The 19,395-nt window shown below is 42.6% G+C and overlaps 1 protein-coding gene across 2 annotated transcripts in view; it reads right to left on the bottom strand.

The window, feature by feature from the left end:
* Window positions 1-15,478: 15,478 nt before the first annotated feature.
* The window catches only part of Cdin1 (CDAN1 interacting nuclease 1), a 207,317-nt gene continuing 203,400 nt past the window's right edge, over window positions 15,479-19,395 (bottom strand). For both annotated transcript variants that reach the window (XM_059261110.1, XM_059261111.1), the window contains exon 11: window positions 15,479-15,862. In XM_059261110.1, the coding sequence (XP_059117093.1) occupies window positions 15,733-15,862 (130 nt within the window). In that variant the 3' untranslated portion in view covers window positions 15,479-15,732. The remainder of the gene's footprint in view (window positions 15,863-19,395) is intronic.

Raw genomic sequence — 19,395 nt, 5'->3', positions numbered from 1 at the left:
TACGTATGTCTACACTGCTGTGCAATTGCCGTGTCCGTCTGCCTCTGGATTTTCCCCTCATCCCAACCAAAACTGAATCCAGTGGAAAATAGCGCCTCTTCCCCTAGGCTTTGCGAAACACCATTGCATTCTCTCTCCCTATGAATCCCACTTCTAAAGAGAGGGAACCATCTGTGTTAAATCCCAGGACTGACGGCGCAGGTCCGGGAAAGCAGAGGGAAAGGCTGAAGACAGGCACACCGTGTCCTGGCTGAAATGACCGCGTGACTTGTGGTTGGGTATGAGAACAGCCAAGAGACGGAGGTACATAAGCAAGCACCAGACTCCTGTGCTTGTGCACGGTTGTAGAGAGCCTGGAAAGGCATGCATGCAGAGGCCGTTCTGAGTACAAGTGTGCTGCTGGAAGATATTAAGCCAAACAGTGACAAAAATCTGACCCGCATATTCTTCAGTCTCTTGTAAGCTCAGTCTGACTCTGAACCCGCCTCAGCCTTTGTGCTCCAGTGTGACACCCGGCAAGGATTCACACTGTCTGCCGGACTTGTGGACATACCTCTCTGGTATGATACGCCTCGTAGCATGGAATTTACGTGCAGAAATGCAAACTAAATGCCTTCACAACAAGAATATCCGACATGTAAACAACTCTCTCAAAATCAACCGAGATACTTTTGCACATTGGAAATAAATTTATTCTAATACACGAGACTGGTTTTTAAAAAGAGAAATCAGTGTGTGGAAAGAACCTCCACTTTTCATTGAAATGAGGAATGCTGACATGTACCACAAGTTGCAAAGCCCTGGTTAACACTGGTGTTTGGGGATGCTTAGAGTATCAGTAATTATTGGCTCAATAAATTGATTTTCCAGTTTATTTTTTTTTTAAATCAAATTCTTCACCTTACATATTTGAATGACTGCTCTTGGGACCGGATTGAAGGATTTCCACCATACTGGAAATTTCTTTCTCCAGGAGTCTTTGTGAAAGTGTAGTGCCCTGACCGGAGTGGGGTGGGGAGGGTAAGCAAAGTCACCTTCATGTGAGGCCAGGCTGCTCTTGGTTTTGCCACTAATTAGAGCATGACCTCCTGCAGGTCCCTGGACCTCTCTAACATGGCTCCTTTCCTCATTGTTGAATGGACATGGTTATTCTTGCTCCTTTATGTGGCTTTAGGGCATACCTGAGCTCTGTGGGTCTGTGCACAGACATGACTCTGCCAGTGAAGAGATTTGTGTCATTTTTTTGTTCACTTGTAAAACATTACTATGTAAATTAATTGTACATTTAAACTCCCATGTTCTTAGTTCTGTGTACTGTCATTTAAAAACCCTATTATATAAGGAAATTTTAATTTTCTACTAGTTTCAGACATAGAAAACTTGTGAAAATAGTACAATTTCTCATTTACCTTACATCCAGTTTCTCTTAACCACCATTTTTAGATTAGTATTTTATCCTTGTTTTTCATCAGTAAGATACATATTATTTTATAGGTTCATTATATATGTAAGGAAACAAATGTGGGGAACCCTGCTTTCTTTTTCTGTGATTTTATTTAGCTCCTTTTGCACCCTGGTGGGAGGCGACATATCTTCTATAAGTAAATGTATCAGTTATAATGTTTCTTGGCTCCAAATAACAGAAAACCCAGTCCCAGCCGGCTTCCTGCTGAAGAAGATTTATTATCTGGGAAGTGGGAAGTATGGAAGCAGAGGAAGGAGTTCAGGGGGTTGAGTCAGGGACTCAGTGACGTCAGGAGAGCCCCGGGCTATTCTTTTGGAATGCCTTCTCATCGTCTGAGGCAGCACTGGCTTGTCTGCATCACCCCGGCTCCTGCTAGCCAGATGGTCCAGCAATTCATCCATTTTCCAGATGCAACCACAACCGGGAGAAAGCAGACTTTGCTCCCTTCATGATCAGCAAGGAAAACTTTCTCCAGAAGCATCCCCCCACCACCACCACCACACACACACACACTTTGCAGATGTTCTCTCAATTTTCTTTGGTGTCAATTGCATGATATGCCCAGGACATACCAGGCACTGATAGGGAAAGAAGGGGCTTCACTAGCTTAGAATATCTGTGGAGTGCCCTTCGGGACCTAGACTAGGGTCTCCTCTCTTCTCCCAGAAACGCACGTGGCCATGCTGGGGACAGCAGACGCTTGAACAAAAGTGAAGCTGAGTTAGAAAGGAGGTGTGGTGTAGTGGCAAATATCGAGAAAGTAACAAAGGCAACTAGAGTACCTTAAACTTTCATAAGGCAGAGGAAATTGAAATAATAAAATAACAAATACTTATCATTCGCTTAGTATGTACTGGACATCACTCCAGAACCTGGACTCTATAGTGTCACCAACGTGTTTCTTTTCTTTCTTTTTTTTTTTTTTTCATTTGGTTTTTCAAGACAGGGTTTCTCTGTGTAGCTACGGCTGTCCTGGAACTCACTCTTTAGATCAGGCTGGCCTAGAATGCAGAGATCCTCCTGCTTTTGCCTCCTGAGTGCTGGGATTAATGGCACGTGCCACCGCTGCCCGGCTAGGTGTTTCAAATATACTTCGAAGTGGTCTAGATCTGGGGATCCAGATGGCGCTTGGTACGTTGGAAGTGTGCAAACATGCTCATTTTCAAGGCTGTAAAAATGAACATTTGTTGAACAGTGTTGAATGTATGTTTTGTGCAAAGCTGTGAAGAAAGAGAATGTTTCTAATTTGACATAATACCATTTAATGTTTAAATTTTTTTGCACTGGCACCATATTGACTGAAAATACCATACACCTATTCTGAGTATAACTAGTAGAGGCAATGTAGCTAATATCTTATAGATAATAGGTTGAACTGAGGAAAAGTTGAACTGGTAAACAGTCAGAACATTACTGAAATGCAAAAAATTCATTTGAAAATATTAATCTAATTTAAAAAATTCACATTTGTTTTCTTTTTGTTGTCTTATTGAGGTATAATTTATAAAAAAGCACATCCTTTTTTGGTGCACAGTTCCTTGGTTTTTATCAAAATTTTGCTGTCTGCAACCATCATCAGAATTAAGTAGAGAAACATTTCAACATCTTAGAAGGTTCTCTTGTGCCCTTTGTAGTTCATTGTCTTCCTGTCTACCTTGAACCCTGGCAATCGGCGAGGGTTTCTACCCCTATGGCTTTGCTTTTCTAGAATATTATATGTAGTAGAATCATAGAAAATAAAGCCGCCGAGCCTGGATTATATTAAGTTTAACTCTGATGCTGACTTATGCTAGGGTACGCATTTGTAGTCCCTTCCTTGGTAGTGCCGCATAGTGTTTCATTGGATGGGTATACCAACGGTTTATCCCTTTGAAGTTGGGCGTTTTGTTTTCTAGCTTGGGGACTTTGTGACTAACAATAGTATAAATATTTGTAGAGTGGCATTTGTAAGAACATAGGTCTTTGTTTCTCTTGGGTAAATGTTCAGAAGTAGACTGCTGGGTTAATTTTATAATACATTCCTCAATGTTTAAGCAAGGAGCTAGCTAGCACTTGGCATTCTCGTCATATGATCTAGCCGTTTCACCTTTTCCCTCCACATTTGATGTCTTTTTCTCTTTTAATTTTGTTTTCAGGCAGGGGTTTACACAGCTTCCTGAGTGTTCAGCTTACAGGTGTCACCATGTCTGACGAATAACGATGTTTTTATTGAAGTGACTCTTACAGGTTTCCAGTAGCTTCTTGTGGGTTTTCCTAGCTAACCACTCGGGACACTGAATATCTTCCTATGTGTCTACATACACACATTCTTCACTGGTGAACTGATCTTTCTAATGTTGTACTGGACAAATTACTTAACATCTATGAGTTACCAGGACCCTGTTTGGCAAAGAGGTGCTAGCAACAGCTATATTTATCAGGTATTCCTGCATTTTGGTCCTGTCATTAGTACTTCGGATGCACCAAACGTTTCAAGTGTTACAAACTAAACACAGGTGCTTCTAACTAGCTCCACAGTTACTGAAGAGATACTTGGGTCCTGAGGAAGCAAAGTCAATTGCTAAAACCTGAGGAGCTTGTGAAGGCTGGAACTGTAAGCAGAGCCCAGTATCTGGGCTGAAGGTCCTGGACTTCTGGACTGGGGCTTTGTCTCCTCTTTTATAGATGACCATGCCTGTTTGAGTCAGAGGCATATTGCACTCCTATCCCAGTTGGCTTAGCCCTCATTATTGTTATAATTAAAACACACTATCAAAATTAGAAATGAAGAAAACAGACAACATATTCAATTACATAATTCAGTGAAAATACTGTTCTTTTGTGGAAGTGGGGACAGGAGAAGAGGAGAAATGATTACCCCCAAATGATTCTATGTCACTAAGGGTTTGTTTTCACAGATCTCTGGTGAGGCCCTTTTACTCTCTAGTTTTTGCAATATTATTTTTAATTTTACTTTATATGGATGGGTGCTTTTTCCTGCATGTGTGTCTGTATACCACCCTAGTGGGTGACTATGGAGATCAGAAGGGAGCATTGGATCCTTCGGAAAGGGAGTTACAAGTCACTGTGAGCCACCATGTTGGTGCTGGGAATCAAGCTTGGACCTTTTGCAAGAGCAGCCAGTGCCCACAAACACTGAGCCATCTCTTCAACCCCCTTATCAATGTTAACGACATTCCTGGAGGCTTCAGACCCTTGAAAGATTGTCAAAGAATGTTGAGTTGATACATAATTACAGGGTCTGTCTTTTCTTGAAAGAGAATTAGGTTCCTTCTTAGTACTTGTAGAATTTAGGTGAAGGGTCAGTGTCTTTGGATATGTCTGATAAGTCAGCAAATTGGTTAGAAATTTCGACCACATGTCTCTCGTAGAATGGAAGAGACTACCACGGGCCCTGTTCAAGTAATTCACACGGTCTTTGATTCAGTTAGGGATGCATTTGGATGCAGTAACAGAATTCCTGATGAACAGTAGTGGAGAAAGACGGTTTGCTTTCTCCTTGGGTATGAGGGATTGTAAGACTAAACCTGCTTAATGGTTCTGGCAAATTTTCCTCAGGGTCACAGATGGCTACCACAGCTTCCACCTTTCCATCCTAACATTGAAAGGGTGGCCATCACAGAAGAGGGCCTTGCTTTCATCAGAGACGAAAAGCCTTCTGGAACATCAGCGTTAGTTAGTGTTCACCCTCTCCTCTGCAGAATTGAGAGTTTAGTACTAGGTTCATCTTCCTGATTACAAAATGAGAAAACATCTTCCAGTCCCAGGATAAAGTTGCATTCTGTTAGAGAGGATGGAGAGAGAGGGAAGGTCAGGGGGAGATAGAGGAGAAAAAGAGAGGGAGAGGGAGGGGGAGAGGGAGAGAGCGAGCACTTGGAGAGGGGAGTTTGTGTGACAGTAGATTATATCTGCCTTGTGTCCTCTCTCTTTAAGGCAGGGAGGAACAGACGATTGCCTCTGTAGGTTATGGTCCTAAGGGCCTATTTACTGTTCTGTAACTGACATATTAGGTTCTCTAGGAAGCTATATGGGCCAACCTAGAAGGAGAGGGCCAATCAGGTTATTTCTAGAGAGCCTAGGGGGAATTATGGTTCCTATGGCATTCAGAAGCCCCATCCCCCACCACATTTCCAGAGATGTGGACGAGCTTGTAAGTGAAGGAGTGAACACTTGGGTGACGTCATAAACTTAAATGAGGCTTAGCTGATCACCAGGTCAAAGAGCTGGAGCTATAGCTCAGTGTTAAACTGCTTACCTAGACCCAGGGTATAGCTCCCAGTATCACACACACATAAACACACACACACACACACACACACACACACACACACACACGCAATTAAAAACATACAACCCCCGAAACAATCAATGAATTTCAGGACAGTTTGTGTGAATGTTTTATGTTTTAACAATTACAATGCCAAACTGGGTTCAATGCAAATTAATCTGAAAACTTCAAATTTGACTACCGACTCTAAATCATTCCTTACTGTATGTACAGTCTACTGTGGGAAATGGGCCCATCGCAAAGTAATGCCCAAGGACTGTTCTGCTCAACTTTCACTTTGTGTGAGTAAAAGTAAAAGAGATTTTTTTCCCTTTCATTTTCCATTTCAGAAATTTCTCTTTTTAAAGACAGGGTCTTATTACACAGCTCAGGTTAGCCTTGATTTGCAATCTTCCTGCTCCAGCCTCTTGGACGCTGGGAAACTGGGGATATGTCATCCCTCTTATAGGTCTGGGACACATCTGTAAGAGAAAGTGATGCTGGGGACAGAGTGAAACCTCACTAAAGCCATCGAACTTGTCACCTTGTGACTGAAGCTGGAGGGGTGGGCACGAGACCCAAGAGTGCCCCCTCCTTGGCATTTCTGCCTCCATCTTCTGTGGGCTATACCTGACAACAGAGAGATACGCTCTGTATGTTGACTCAGGTCAGTCTGGGCAACCTATGATACTACTGAGTTTTTGTGACTTGTTGGACATACATTTCAATATTTTAGAACTATTTCTCAGTTTTCAGATAGTCTAGAATGGATAAAGAGAAATCACCCCGTCTTGTTAGAAGCTACAAGATGCAAAACTGGATTCGTCAGGCTCTCTGAAGAGAGCAGGAGAGCACTCACATACATACCTGGTGGGGTACTGTTTGACTCAGTGGACGACGTGCACAGTGCTCCTGAAGCCCCGGGGGCAAGGAACCACACTCTCACGCTACCATATTGTTCCAGTGTTTTCAGCAGCCAATGGGAAGCCAGTTCACAGCCCACCACCACAGCGCAGTATTCATGAGGATGCTATTTCAACTGCTCAAAAAAAGTTGGCTTGTCATCTGATAAGGCTTATGTGTGGAAGTGGTACGCTAGTGAAAGTCATGTCTCCAAACAAACAAACGAACAAAAACCCAAAAATATTCCAAATAGTGTCACAGTCATCAGAGAGAGAGAATCCAGGAGCAAGCCACTCATTTCCCCAACTTCCCTCCATTTTGACATTTTGTTTTTTTTTTCAAAGATGAAATTCAGCTAGCACCAATGCTTCTATTTCACCGAATTAACAATGGCCTTGAGAAGGTGTTTCAGTACCCATCAAGATGCTTTTCTGTGATGACAAACCCATGCGTGTTTAGGGGTGCATCTGGTGCACAGGCCTTGGGCTGCCAGTCGGATGTGTAAGTGCTTGCTGCTTCCTGCTCTGTCTGGCTGCTGAGGCTGTATTTATGGCAAAGGTTACTGTCACTATCAAAAGAAACACAGGCTGCCTGTCTCTGCACTCCTCGGGCGCACAGGAATGTAAACTGGACATCTGTCTGCGCCAACAACCAAGTCAACATGTGTCCGCTCTCAGAGGATGATCTTCTCCTGCTGCTCACAACTTCTGGCAAACGTTTGTTGTTCTGAATGGGCTTTGGAAAAGCAGAAGGAAAGGCCAACTGTCCACTTCACAATGGCGTCTAAGCCAGGATAGAAAACACAGCTTTTAAAGATCGCATGCCACTTGTGAAATATGCTTCGTGTGTGTGTGTGTGTGTGTGTGTGTGTGTGTGTGTATGTGTGGTATATGGTTATATGTGCACGTGTGTACAGGTACACTCACTAGCATGTACACACGGGGAGGACCAACATTAGGTGCCTTCCTTTATCATTCTCCACTTTCACTTTTGAAGCAGAGTCTCTCCTTGACTTTACAGTGTGTCACTGCAGCTAGACTACCCGGGGTTACAGCACATGCAGCCAGACCAGCTTCTGTGTGAGCACTGTGGCTCCAAACTCAGATCCCCATGCACGAGCAGTGAACATATTACCCACTGATCTGTCCCCCCAGGCCCTGAAATGGATCCTTCTATGTAGCAGTAATTTATTAATAGTTATATAGCATGTAACATAGCTATAATACATGATGATGCCAGCTTTAGAACGGCTGTGATTTATGGTGTATTCAACACTAATCTTATTTAATTCCCGTAACAGTCGTGCATGCTAGGTATTATTTCAGTTTACAGAGGAAGTCTGAAGCCCTTAGCAGGTAGGCTGTCTGTGAGCAGGGAGACAGGCACCCTGAACTGCTGCAGAGCCATTTGTCTGCTGGGCTCTCCTCACTGTAGTTCTAAAACTTCATATGTTGATTAGGGAGTTGATCTTTCCTAGGGGTGATCAGTTATTTTAAATATAATCTTATCTTTAGAGTAAGGAAATACGGTAAATGCAAGCCCAAACTGCTTTTCTGTTGCTGCGATAAACACCATGGCCGAAAGCAACTTGTGAGGAGGAAAGGGTTTTACTTCAGCTTGTAATTCTGGGTCCATCACTGAGGAAGGTCACGACAGTAACTCAAGCAGAAACTGGAGCAAAAGCCATGGAGGGATGTTGCTTACTGGCTCACTCTCTGACTCATGCTCAGCTGTCTTTCTTATACAGTGCATGCAGCTTCACCAGCCTAGGGATGGTGCCGCCCACAGTCATCAATCGACACCCTCTTACAGACATGGTCACAGGCCAATCTGATCTGGGCAATTCCTCAGCTGAAGTTCCCTCTTTATATGTGACTCTAGGTTGTGTTAAGCTGACAAAAGAACAGTATTATTATGGTAGAAGACAAAACACAAGAGGTTAGGAGCAGGAAGTGCTGTCTCTGTCCCTTATCAAAAAGACCTGTGACAGGTCATATGAGCTCTCTTGACTTGTTTCTTCAGGAAAATGAACCCTCGGGAGCCTTTGAATTCCAAAATTCTGAATTTAGAAGTCAAACTTCTTATCTTTGCTAATGAGTTGGTTTTCCTTTCTCCATATGGCTTAAGAAACTGTCAACCGGCTGAAAAGATATTTCCACCTTCACGTGAGCCCCTTCATTCACTGGTCCCCTTTCTGCTTTTTGTAACCCTTTTGCCACTGGAAGACCTGTTCAAGGATCATGAGGAAGCAAACAAGCGTAATATAATTAATTAGTCAACAACTCAGTTTTCCATGAATACAATGGTCTCACATCCACGGGGCCACTTCTCGCACTCTTTCGTTGTTTAATAATATTTAATTAATTATTTATTAGAGTATAGCAGGATGGCCTCAAACTCCTAGCCAAAGATGACTGAATTTCTCTACCTCCTAAGTGCTAGGTTTACAAGCATGTACCACCACGGATGGTTTATGCAATGCTGGGGATTAGTTTCAGGTGTGCTAGGTAAGTCCTCTAGCCACTGAGCTCTACCTCCTTACCCTTTTGTTATAGTTTATTGCTGTGTCTCAATTCATTGTAAAGCATGTCTTTTGTGTTGTTTCCATTTTGATAAGTAACTATTTTTTTTCCAAGAAGGTTTTTTTTTTTTTTTTTTTTTTTTTTAATTACATTAAAAAAGTCCCCCAGAGTACTTCAAAGACTTGCTAACACACACTGGAGACCTGATAAGCATTTGTGTCTTAAACAACCTTAGTGCTAGAAATATATTAAGACTATCGAATGAGATGGGCAGGTCTCATTGGTACCTGTACTGTGGGTCGGATCTCTCCAGATGTTCATGGGAACCTTGAGAAAATGGTGCTACAAGTTTCCAGAAGGAGAGGAACTAGAATGCCTCTGGCTTCCACATGATGAAACACCCGAATTAATGACTCATAAGGGCTTACCCACTGAGTAGGCTGTGGACAGCATCTCTTCAAAGATCAGGTCCTGTAAGCAAAGGACCAGAGATACTTCCTCTAAAGCCAGCCAACCTCATTCATGGCCTGGATGCATTTTGCAATTAACCAGGCATTACAAGGGGAAGCAGTGACAAGTACCAGATATTGGGACCCTGACAACACCCCCCAAATAACCCCAAATCTGTGTGTGAAATGCCTGGATTTGGGGGCCTGATAGGATGTTAAGGGCAGTTATTTTATTTTTTTTTTTAATTTAATTTTTTTTTTTTTTGGTTTTTCGAGACAGGGTTTCTCTGTGTAGTTTTGCGCCTTTCCTGGAACTCACTTGGTAGCCCAGGCTGGCCTTGAACTCACAAAGATCCGCCTGGCTCTCCCTCCCGAGTGCTGGGATTAAAGGCGTGCGCCACCACCGCCCGGCCAAGGGGCAGTTATTTTAAAAAACAGAATTGAAGATATAAAGGTAAGTTTATCTTTAAAAGAAAAATAAGATTTCTGATATTCTCATTTAGCAATTCAGTGGATAAAATCAATGCTCTGGGGCAACTTTAACGGCAGATGCAACAAAATGATAATGAATTCCCCTCAAAATTGAGCACGTCTCAAAAATATTCTTCATAAATTTGCTTTGAGATTTTTGAGAAGTTAAAAGTAACTGATTCTTTAACATCAACATATATGTTACTTTCCTGACTCCTGTGACTATGTTCATCTTTTATCTGAAAAAAAAAAATGAGAAATAGCTCCAATTACTTGTGTATGAAAGTGAGGACACATTCAGTATAAATTCAGCAATCATTTCTTCATATAACACTTAGTGAACAGCTCTCTGTACCAGGAATTTTGATTGGACCTGAGCATAGAGAAGTCAACAAAATAGATGTGGTTTCTGCCCCCACGAGGATAATAATTTAACTGGAAATTTTACATTAAACAAACAGCAGGTAATATGACTGTTAAGATATTTACTAAGCACACAAATCGTGTTTGCTTTTCAGTTCACTCAAAAAAACCCCAAAACTATGGTTTCCTGTAAAGAGATAGTTTTGACTGGATTTTGATGCTTTCTAAAAGCATTTTAATAAAAAAGAATAACAACAACAACAAAAACCCAGAAAATCTACACAGACATACTAAATTACTTCTGAATGAATTTATGTTGGATGTGAAAAATAACAAAGCCCCCTCCCCCAAGGAGCAGTGCAAATTCTTCTAGAAATACCTTCAAACGACAGCAGTTTCTAGGAGGAGAATTAATGGCCATTTTAGGTTAATGGTCACTGGCTTCATGTTTGGCCCTCAATTAAATGTTGAACTTCAACGGTTAGTACTTAATTGACGTGGTTATATTTCATGCTGGCCTTTCAAAATGACCTTCCTTTAAAAAAGCGAAGGTGATCTGCGCCAGGAGCCACCTGACACCAGTTGCACCTGACATGGCTGCCTTCCGCCACCTCCACGGCACACGTGGCTGAACTGAGGACTCGCTCTTCTTTGCTGCCACTAGCCTAGTTTTTATCATTCTTGTCTCTGACACAAGACTGCTCAGAAGAAATCCAAGTGAGGGAAAGAAAAAATAAACATATCTGTTGCCTCATTGAAACACCAAGTTAGCCCCCAACACCACCCTATTGGAGGGGGTAGATACGATTTAGCAAATACTTTGGGGACCTAAGTACAGTCGAGCTATGCTCATGTAAAAGAATTGAATTAGATGTATCTTTTTTTTTTTTTTTTTTACAAGTGACTCCAAATGTTCAGTTGTTGTAGGTAACCAGATAAAAACTCCAACCTTTGTCCTCACACAGGAAGCACCAAACACAAGTCGTATTCACCTAATCAATGATTTGGGTTTTATATAAAGCAGGCATGGTACCAAGACTGAACTCGGCTACAGTGACTGAAACAAATCAAGGCACCAAATGAGCACTTCCTGCCACCCATGTATTGTAGAAAAGTTTTAAAAGGCTCTTTGGAATTACTTTGATCAAGCTTTGAAATCATTTTAGTGGATGACTATTGTATGAAAACCGTAATTTATGGTGCTTGAGCTAAGCGGTTCTTTGTCTCACAGCCATACTCCAAACAATAGCAGGAAGGCACAAAGCACAGGGGGGACACAGGCTCTTCTGGTCATTATTTAATTCATAATCTCATCTTCCTCATTTAACCTTTCGAATCAGCCATGCTCTTCATAAAACAGCTTCAGATTGGCTTTCCTACCGATAGGCTAGGAGGGTCAGGAGGATTATTAGACAGGCTCAACTATGTCACGCATGACCCTTCCTTAACCTAAGAGTGCTTCAGGTTGAGATAGGCAGCTCGTGCTTGTCCCCCAGTGGTGACACAGCGGGCACACGCCCACTGTTTGCCTGGTAAGTTTCCCCTTACTTGGTTCCTTAACCCTAGTCAAGAATGTGCCCATGGGGAGAGCATCTCCTCCCATTCTTCTCAGCAAATAGCTGTTCTATGAAGCAGTCTCCTCTCAGAGACATGGGCAATGGCAAGCTACCCCACAACAATTGGGCGGAATGACTCACTAAGCCAGACAGAAATCTTACTATTTTAATTCACAACTATGATCAGCTGAACACAATCATGGGCTAAAACATACTCTAAAACCTTCCATGTCTTGGCTTCTTTTGAGATTTTTTTTTGTTTCTTTTTTTTTTTTTTTTGAGACAGAGGCTCACACTGTAGCCCTGGCTTGGAAATTGTTATGTAAACCAGTTTTTGGCTTTAAACTCATAGATATCTGCCTGCCCGTCTCCCAAATGCAGGGATTAATGATGTTCATCACCATATCCAGTTTTGTTGGCTCCTTTTGCCAAAACATTTACCTAAGGCATAAATCTCATATGAAATATTATCTAAGTTGAATGTAGTAGGATCCCCCAGGTGCTGGTAACATGCACGCACTCTGGTGTTTTGGCTTGTGAAGTGCATGAATTTCACTTTTACTTGGAGAGATTAGGTCAGTTGCTACTTCACAAGGATTTAGAGCTGTATCTTGCTTCAGGGGGATCATTGCCTACAAAGAAAAAAGAGATGAGTAGGAAGGCATATCCATGTGGTAGAAAGCTCAAGAAGCTTAATGAGCAGGAAGATGACCAGGAAGAAGCAGGGAAGGAAAAAGACACAGCTGAAACTCCAGGCCTAAAGCAGGTCCCAAAGAGCAGACACCAGGTATCTTGGTTTCAATGCAGAAAGTAGTGGGTGGAGCTCCCCAGGGAGAGTCGAGTCAACTAACTGTTCACTTTGGTGCTGTGTGTTAATTAGTGTAGCCAGCTAGGGGACTATTTAGGTTACCTCATCAGGGCTTTAAGCAGTCCCCTCCCTGGTGGCTCTCATGAGTTAATGCAATCCCCAAAGACCAACTATTCACCTTCTTTTCCACAGTGGCATCAAGCCTTGCAGGTGACGAGCAGGTACACACTCACACTTAAAATTAATACTTTTCCTAGAGGTGGACTTCGGAACTCCGAACCTCCTGTCACGTGTGAGGCTTACACACACCTCACTGGAAGGTAAAAGAAAGTCTCAGTGGTTTGTGTTTTAGGAAGGGGAAGAGAAGGATAGAGGGGAAGAGTCCATCCAGTCACCTTTGAACGCCAGGTGGATCAGCTTTGTTCTCAATCCCTCTCCACTCTTCAAAGACGTCTGAAGTGTTTGTGGGTGCAGTTGTGGAACAAGTCTCTGTGGCAGGGAGAGCACTATTTAGAGCTATGCTTTACTCATATTCCTGCATCCTGACTTGGCACAGTTCATCAGCACAGTGTGCAAAATGGTCTCCAAAAATAGCAAAGATTTGACTTTAACATTAATGTTCTAACAAGGACAGCCATAAAAGCAAGGCATCCCATGACCGCTGTCCCGGGGCCCATGTTTGGATCGCCTACACTAAAAAAATAAACAAGTAAGCAACATATAAGAATGTTGTATAGGGAAGTATGTTTTAAGATTTTTTCATTTTATGTGTATGAGTGTTTTGCCTGCATGTATGTATGTGTACCACGTGCATGACTGGTGTCCATGGAGGCCACTGGATCTCCTGGAACTGGATTATAGGCAGTTGTGAGCTACTGCGTTGGTGCTGGGATTTGAACCTGGGTCCTCTGCAAAAGTAGCAAATGTTCTTAACTGCTGAACATCTCTCCAGTCCCCAGATAAGTATTTTTAAGATGAAAAGAACAACAAAGTGGGTTTAAGCTTCTCACCTGGGAGCAACACTCTTTCCCACGGGTCTCTAATTCAAAGACATGGACACAAGGATCACACTAGTTTTTCAGTAACTCATAAACTTACCACAGTGTGTAATTGACCATTGCTTTCTTTCTTGCTGTGAGGGGCCAAATTGGGATACTTCACTCATAAACACAAGGTGGTGTCTCTGTTGGGGCTACCAGAACTTTTCCACAACACATTATGTCAGGGCTTCAGGTAGAAGAATGAATGCAAAAACGTAAGCATCTTTTGAGCTTTTAAAATTTATTTGTGCACGCTCATCATAAATTAGGCTAATGTTAAAACAAGCAAATCTTTGACAAGGGTTTAGCAGGATTTTCAATATCTGTGCAGATACATGTCATTTACTGCACACTCCCCAAAACAAGAACAAAACCAAAACAAACCCCTCTCCAAAACAAAACAAACAAAGCCAGTGGCTTAGGGCATGTCATAAAAGCAGATTTTTGTATTTTTCTTTAAAGCATGTGTATAAAGGCATTGTAGTAGTGGTCTCAAATCATCTGTTTCATACACAAAACCTGCCTGATGCTTCCTCCCCACCCTACCTTCGACCCCATGATTTAGTGCCGTCTCCCAGGAGAGCTTACCATCCTATCTTGGACATGCCACACTCGTGGCCCTTGGCAGGAAGGCAACAGGCCAAGTTTTTCACTGACCAGGCACAAAAGGAACTCACCAATGTGTATGACTTAAGGTGTTTCCAAAAGCCTTATTTTTACTTCTAAAAACATCTACTCAATATTTTAAAAGCACTGTGGCAAATATTTTTAAGTACATTTGTTGGGGGGGGGATACAGATTACTTTTTAATTTCCCAAGCGATAGGTTTATAATTATTTTATTGATGTTTTGCTTCTGACTGAAGTCTGGTCTGCAGTATATAAAAGTGAATAAATTAAAGTGAATAAATACAAAATCTCTTTTATTTTGCTTATTTAAAAATCACTCTATGATTTTTTCTGGAACACTTAACTCATTCAAAGCTGACTATAATGTCTAAATATTTGGGCGTTATACAATTATTTGGTATAAAATGCAGACACAAAGCAGTATGTATGAATGTACTTAAAAAAACACTCATAAAAATAGTGGCCAACATTGTATAGGCCACCAGTTATGTTTCAAAGGCCACTGTAGAGAGGGAGGCTGAGCGTCAGTCCTCTGCCTCAGCTCCAAGCCAAAGGAGCATGGTTTGCCAGACACAAAGCATCTCATACTTTAAGGTGAGATCAATGTGAAATGCTCGTGTTCAAATAAGCTTCATGAAAGAGGAAATTCTCATCAAGGGGGATTTTTGCAGCTTGGCTGGATGCCACAGAAGTCACGAGGCCGTAGGTCTCCACAGAAACGGTCCCTGTCCGGCTCTGCTGAGCCCCAGGTGAGAAGGAACACTTGCTAACAGACTTCCTGTCTCCAACTTTTCCAGGTTTGTGCTAGGTTATTCCCTGATAGTAATGTAACACTTAGTACCAGAGTATACCCATGCAGAGAAAGCAGGGAGAGACAATGAATGGAGCTTTAGAAGAAAGAGCAAGGGAGTGTTCAATAATGGAGGAGAACTGAAAAAGCACACCCTTCAGTCTCCACACTGTCCCTTCTGTTCGGTATGCAAGGAGAAAGCATTCGGAAGGAAGCAGGATTATGACCATCTATAAACTAACTGTCGGAGACAGAGATGCTGATAATGAGTGGGTTGTGTCCGTAGTTCTTGGCTACTCACATCGGCTAGCGATGAAGGAAAACAGAAACTCTTGATATGTTTGTCTAGAGAGGTAGGGCTGCGACTGCAGCAGCCAGGGTTCAGCTGAAGTTCAGGGCAGATGTTGCCAGAAGTTTATACTGCAGGAAAGTCACATTGCTTCCGGCTTCTCTTCCAGGATCTTCAGGGTCAAGCTGTGCTATGGCATAAGGTGACAATGTCTGTGGGGAAACAGGCTTTGAGCAGGATGCCTCTTTCCCGGTTGCAGTCCAGTTCCTGGATAAATCCGTACCAATAGATGACCAAGCCTGGTCCAAACCTGTAAGAACATCAGAAAACGTCATGCATGGCCAGAAAACAGACAGCTTGGAGGCATAGAGAAGACAGTTAAGTGAGTATTATTGTACCAGCTTGCTATCGTGAGGATGGTAGGCAGCTGAGTACAAATTTAAGCATTTACTTAATGCAACTGTGGTTACCATGAAGAACTGTTTGCTTTCCAGGAGCCCAGCAGACCCAGAGTCACCTGTAACATCTTCAGTAAAGGGCCATGGGTATGAGCAGCAGCGGTAATCACTGCCTAGTCGAGGAAGGCCACAACTGAAGGAGATCAGCGATGAGCTGGGAACACCTGGCTTAGGGCGGTCGGTCTTCTAACATTTCCTGGTACTATTTTAAAAATTAAACTTGCCTACTTTTAACAAAGGAAGGAAAAAAATATTTGAACAACTGGGCATGGCGGTGCCTATTCGTTATCACAGCACTCAGGAGGTGGAGGCAGGAGGATCATCAGCTTGAAGCCAATCTGGGCTGTGTAGCAGGGGACTGTCTCAAAAACATTTAAAAAATAACTTAAAACAATGGGACAGATTAAAGTTCTCTCTAGCTATCATGTTTAATTCAAGTATCAGTGTGGCCAGAAGTATCTCCTGCTATTCATTATTTCTAACTTTAAAAAATCTGCATGTCTGACTCCCCATGGGAGGCCTTACCCTTTCGGAGGAGGGGATTGGGGGGGTGGGAGCAGGAGGAGGAATGAGAGTGGGATCTGTGGTTGGTATGAAAAATGAATAAAAAATTTCTTAAATTAAAAAAAAGGAACGGAAATCTGCATGTCAAATTAGGATGCTTCAAAGAGACCTCTACCCAACACTCCACGGGATCTCTGCATCGCAACCTATGCATGGAGGTAGTGAGAAATCTGCTTGTAAGTTCCCACAGGGACAAGGGATAAAGTCAGAGAGATTTGTGACCAAGTGTGGACAGACAGATGGAGGCTTAAGAGCCCAACATGCTTAAGTTGTGCCCCCGAGTTATCTTCTGTTTTGTTAGCAGCCACTGGTCCCTGCCAGGAAGTGGCCCTACAGACGACTTCACCCATCAGGAAGTTGAGACCTTTAGGCTGGGTTCATAAAGATGTAATCACTATCAATCACTGGGCACAGAGAAACGGTTTGCACATCAATTTCACGTTTTCTCTACCAAGAGTACTTAATTAAAGGGCAGGACTACTTTTGGTGTAGTGTTGCAGGAATTTTACAGTGAAATCATAAATTATGAAGGCTGGGTTAGTGAAAGGATGTGTAAAAACAGAACTGCTTTCTGTATTCTAATATTACAGCAGGCTGAACCATGCTAGGCCAAAAGCGTTTTCCTTCCATGATTTATTATCTGCTGTGGTGTACTTGCCAAAACTAACAGTACAGAATGGGCTGAGAGACACTGTAATGCACAGGATGAAGTTCAGTTGGATGTCATGGGCTGGCTTATTTGGGGGATTCACATCAGTGGGTTGGCCCAGTTGTATTCACCATAATTCAACCTTTTTGAGTCTCCTCTGAGAAGGAACAATCTTTTGAATTGGGTCCTGTGAGAATTAAGGGCAGGTGGGCATGCTCTCTTATTCCTCAGCATCTCCAAGTCTGAGTTGGAAGAATTAGGTTTCCTGTGCACTGGATGTGAGCACCGGGACTTGAACACCCAAGCTCATACCTGGACAGGAGCTAGCTTCCATTTAACAAATTGTTTCTGAGCAACCTTTAATCACACACACACACACACACACACACACACACACACACACACACACACGATTGTCTATATGGAAACATAAGGCATTTGGTAGCTTTACTTCATAAAAAGTTCTGAAATTTGTGCCAAATAATGTCAGAGTTATCAAGGCAAATCTGTTAAGTGCCAAAAGACATGCATCCTTGTGGACCTCTCAGTAGGCCCTAAACCATCCCATCACAATACACCCACACCACAGCCTCCATGCATCTGACAGCAAGCGCCACACATTTCTCTACTTTATTAGGCAGCCACTCTGGAGACCACAGTGTTCTTCAGAAAGGCACTAATATTTTTACTAAGGGAGCAAAAGTGTGATCTAACCAGTCATGGAGAAGAACAAAAGAATATATGGGGATCGTAAAAAACAAGCCTGGTATTTTAAAGATTTAATAAAACAAAAAACACACATCACCAGCACCGAGCGAGCAGCAGCCTGCACTTTCCCTGAACAGCTAAATCACAAGCCAAAGGACTCGGAGCATGACAGCTCTTTATGAAAATGGCACTTCCTAGACAGCGAGGCCAGACTGGGGAACACCTCGATGCTCAAGAAAACGGCTTGTTTCACTTGTGAGGCAACAGCTGAAATGGGGAGACCCACAAAGGTTTCGGCAGGATTGTGAACCTGAACATTTCAACTAGTGGTTCATGACCAGGATTCCCAAAAGACAACAGCCTGGATCGGGGGCAGGTTCTTTTTTTGTTCCTTTCTTCTTGTAGCAGGATTTTACCATCTATCTATCTATCTATCTATCTATCTATCTATCTATCTATCTGTCTGTCTGTCTGTCTGTCTGTCTGTCTGTCTGTCTGTCCGTCCGTCCATCCATCTATCTATCTATCTTTAAGGTTCTTGTGGGAATTAGGAAACACCAGTGCTCTCATGAGCTCAAAACCTGATGGAAAAATTTTGTCTGATTAAGTAAAAATGAGTAAACGCACGCTCTTCTTGTATGTACTGAGTGCTAGAGGGGCTTTTACATTACAGGGTTCATAAGTGACAAAGATAATACAGATTTTAGAAGGTGACAAATTTGGAACTGTAACGACAGTATCACATCTGGATTTGCTCCCTTGTGCTCCTCTGAGCGTTCTCCAGCAGCTCAGGGTCCAGGGATTATCAGATGTTGCCAAGGCAGCCTTGGGGCAGATGACTGTTTCTGAAGGAGCTGACCACATTGAGCCAGCCTAAGCTAATGTGTGAGAGCATGTCTGAGAAACAAATCCACACAGCAGAGCCTGGATCTGAGGATGCTCTACCACTGATGCTGAGCCTTCCTTCTGCTGCTTGGAGGCACTCAGTGCCTTTTCATGGGTAACCATGATTCTCAAGGTCTTCAAGGATTCCCCAATGCAGTTTCTATCCTTGAGGGACAGACACTAGGATGAGAGTCTCTACTGAACGAGTAAATCTGTTTACACATAAAATACCACCAAATTGGTAAATTTAACGAATACCTCTAGAGAAAGATGGGCAAGGCAAGAACCACCAAAGACCTTGAAGGCACGAAAGGGGGACTTATTACTAAAAAATGTCAGCTTTACAAGGGTGCTGTTTTTCTGGTTTCCGGCCACGTTAGAGTACTTAAAACATTAAACAGGAAACTATGGAAGTCAGACTCGGTGCTTTTTGTGGTTTTGGTGTATAAGTCTCCCAGGAATCACCCTCTACTTCATCATTGGATTTCTTTTTTCTGGGATCCTGGTGAAGGCAACGACCATGTGTTATTTCCATCCACATCCTCAGTGCTTCAGAAGACAGTGCCTAGCTCATGGCAG

Source organism: Peromyscus eremicus, chromosome 4 (genome assembly GCF_949786415.1).
Source record: "Peromyscus eremicus chromosome 4, PerEre_H2_v1, whole genome shotgun sequence".
NCBI lineage: Eukaryota > Metazoa > Chordata > Mammalia > Rodentia > Cricetidae > Peromyscus > Peromyscus eremicus.
The sequence above is the reverse complement of the archived record's forward strand: the minus strand, read 5'-3'. Positions and strand labels throughout refer to the sequence as shown.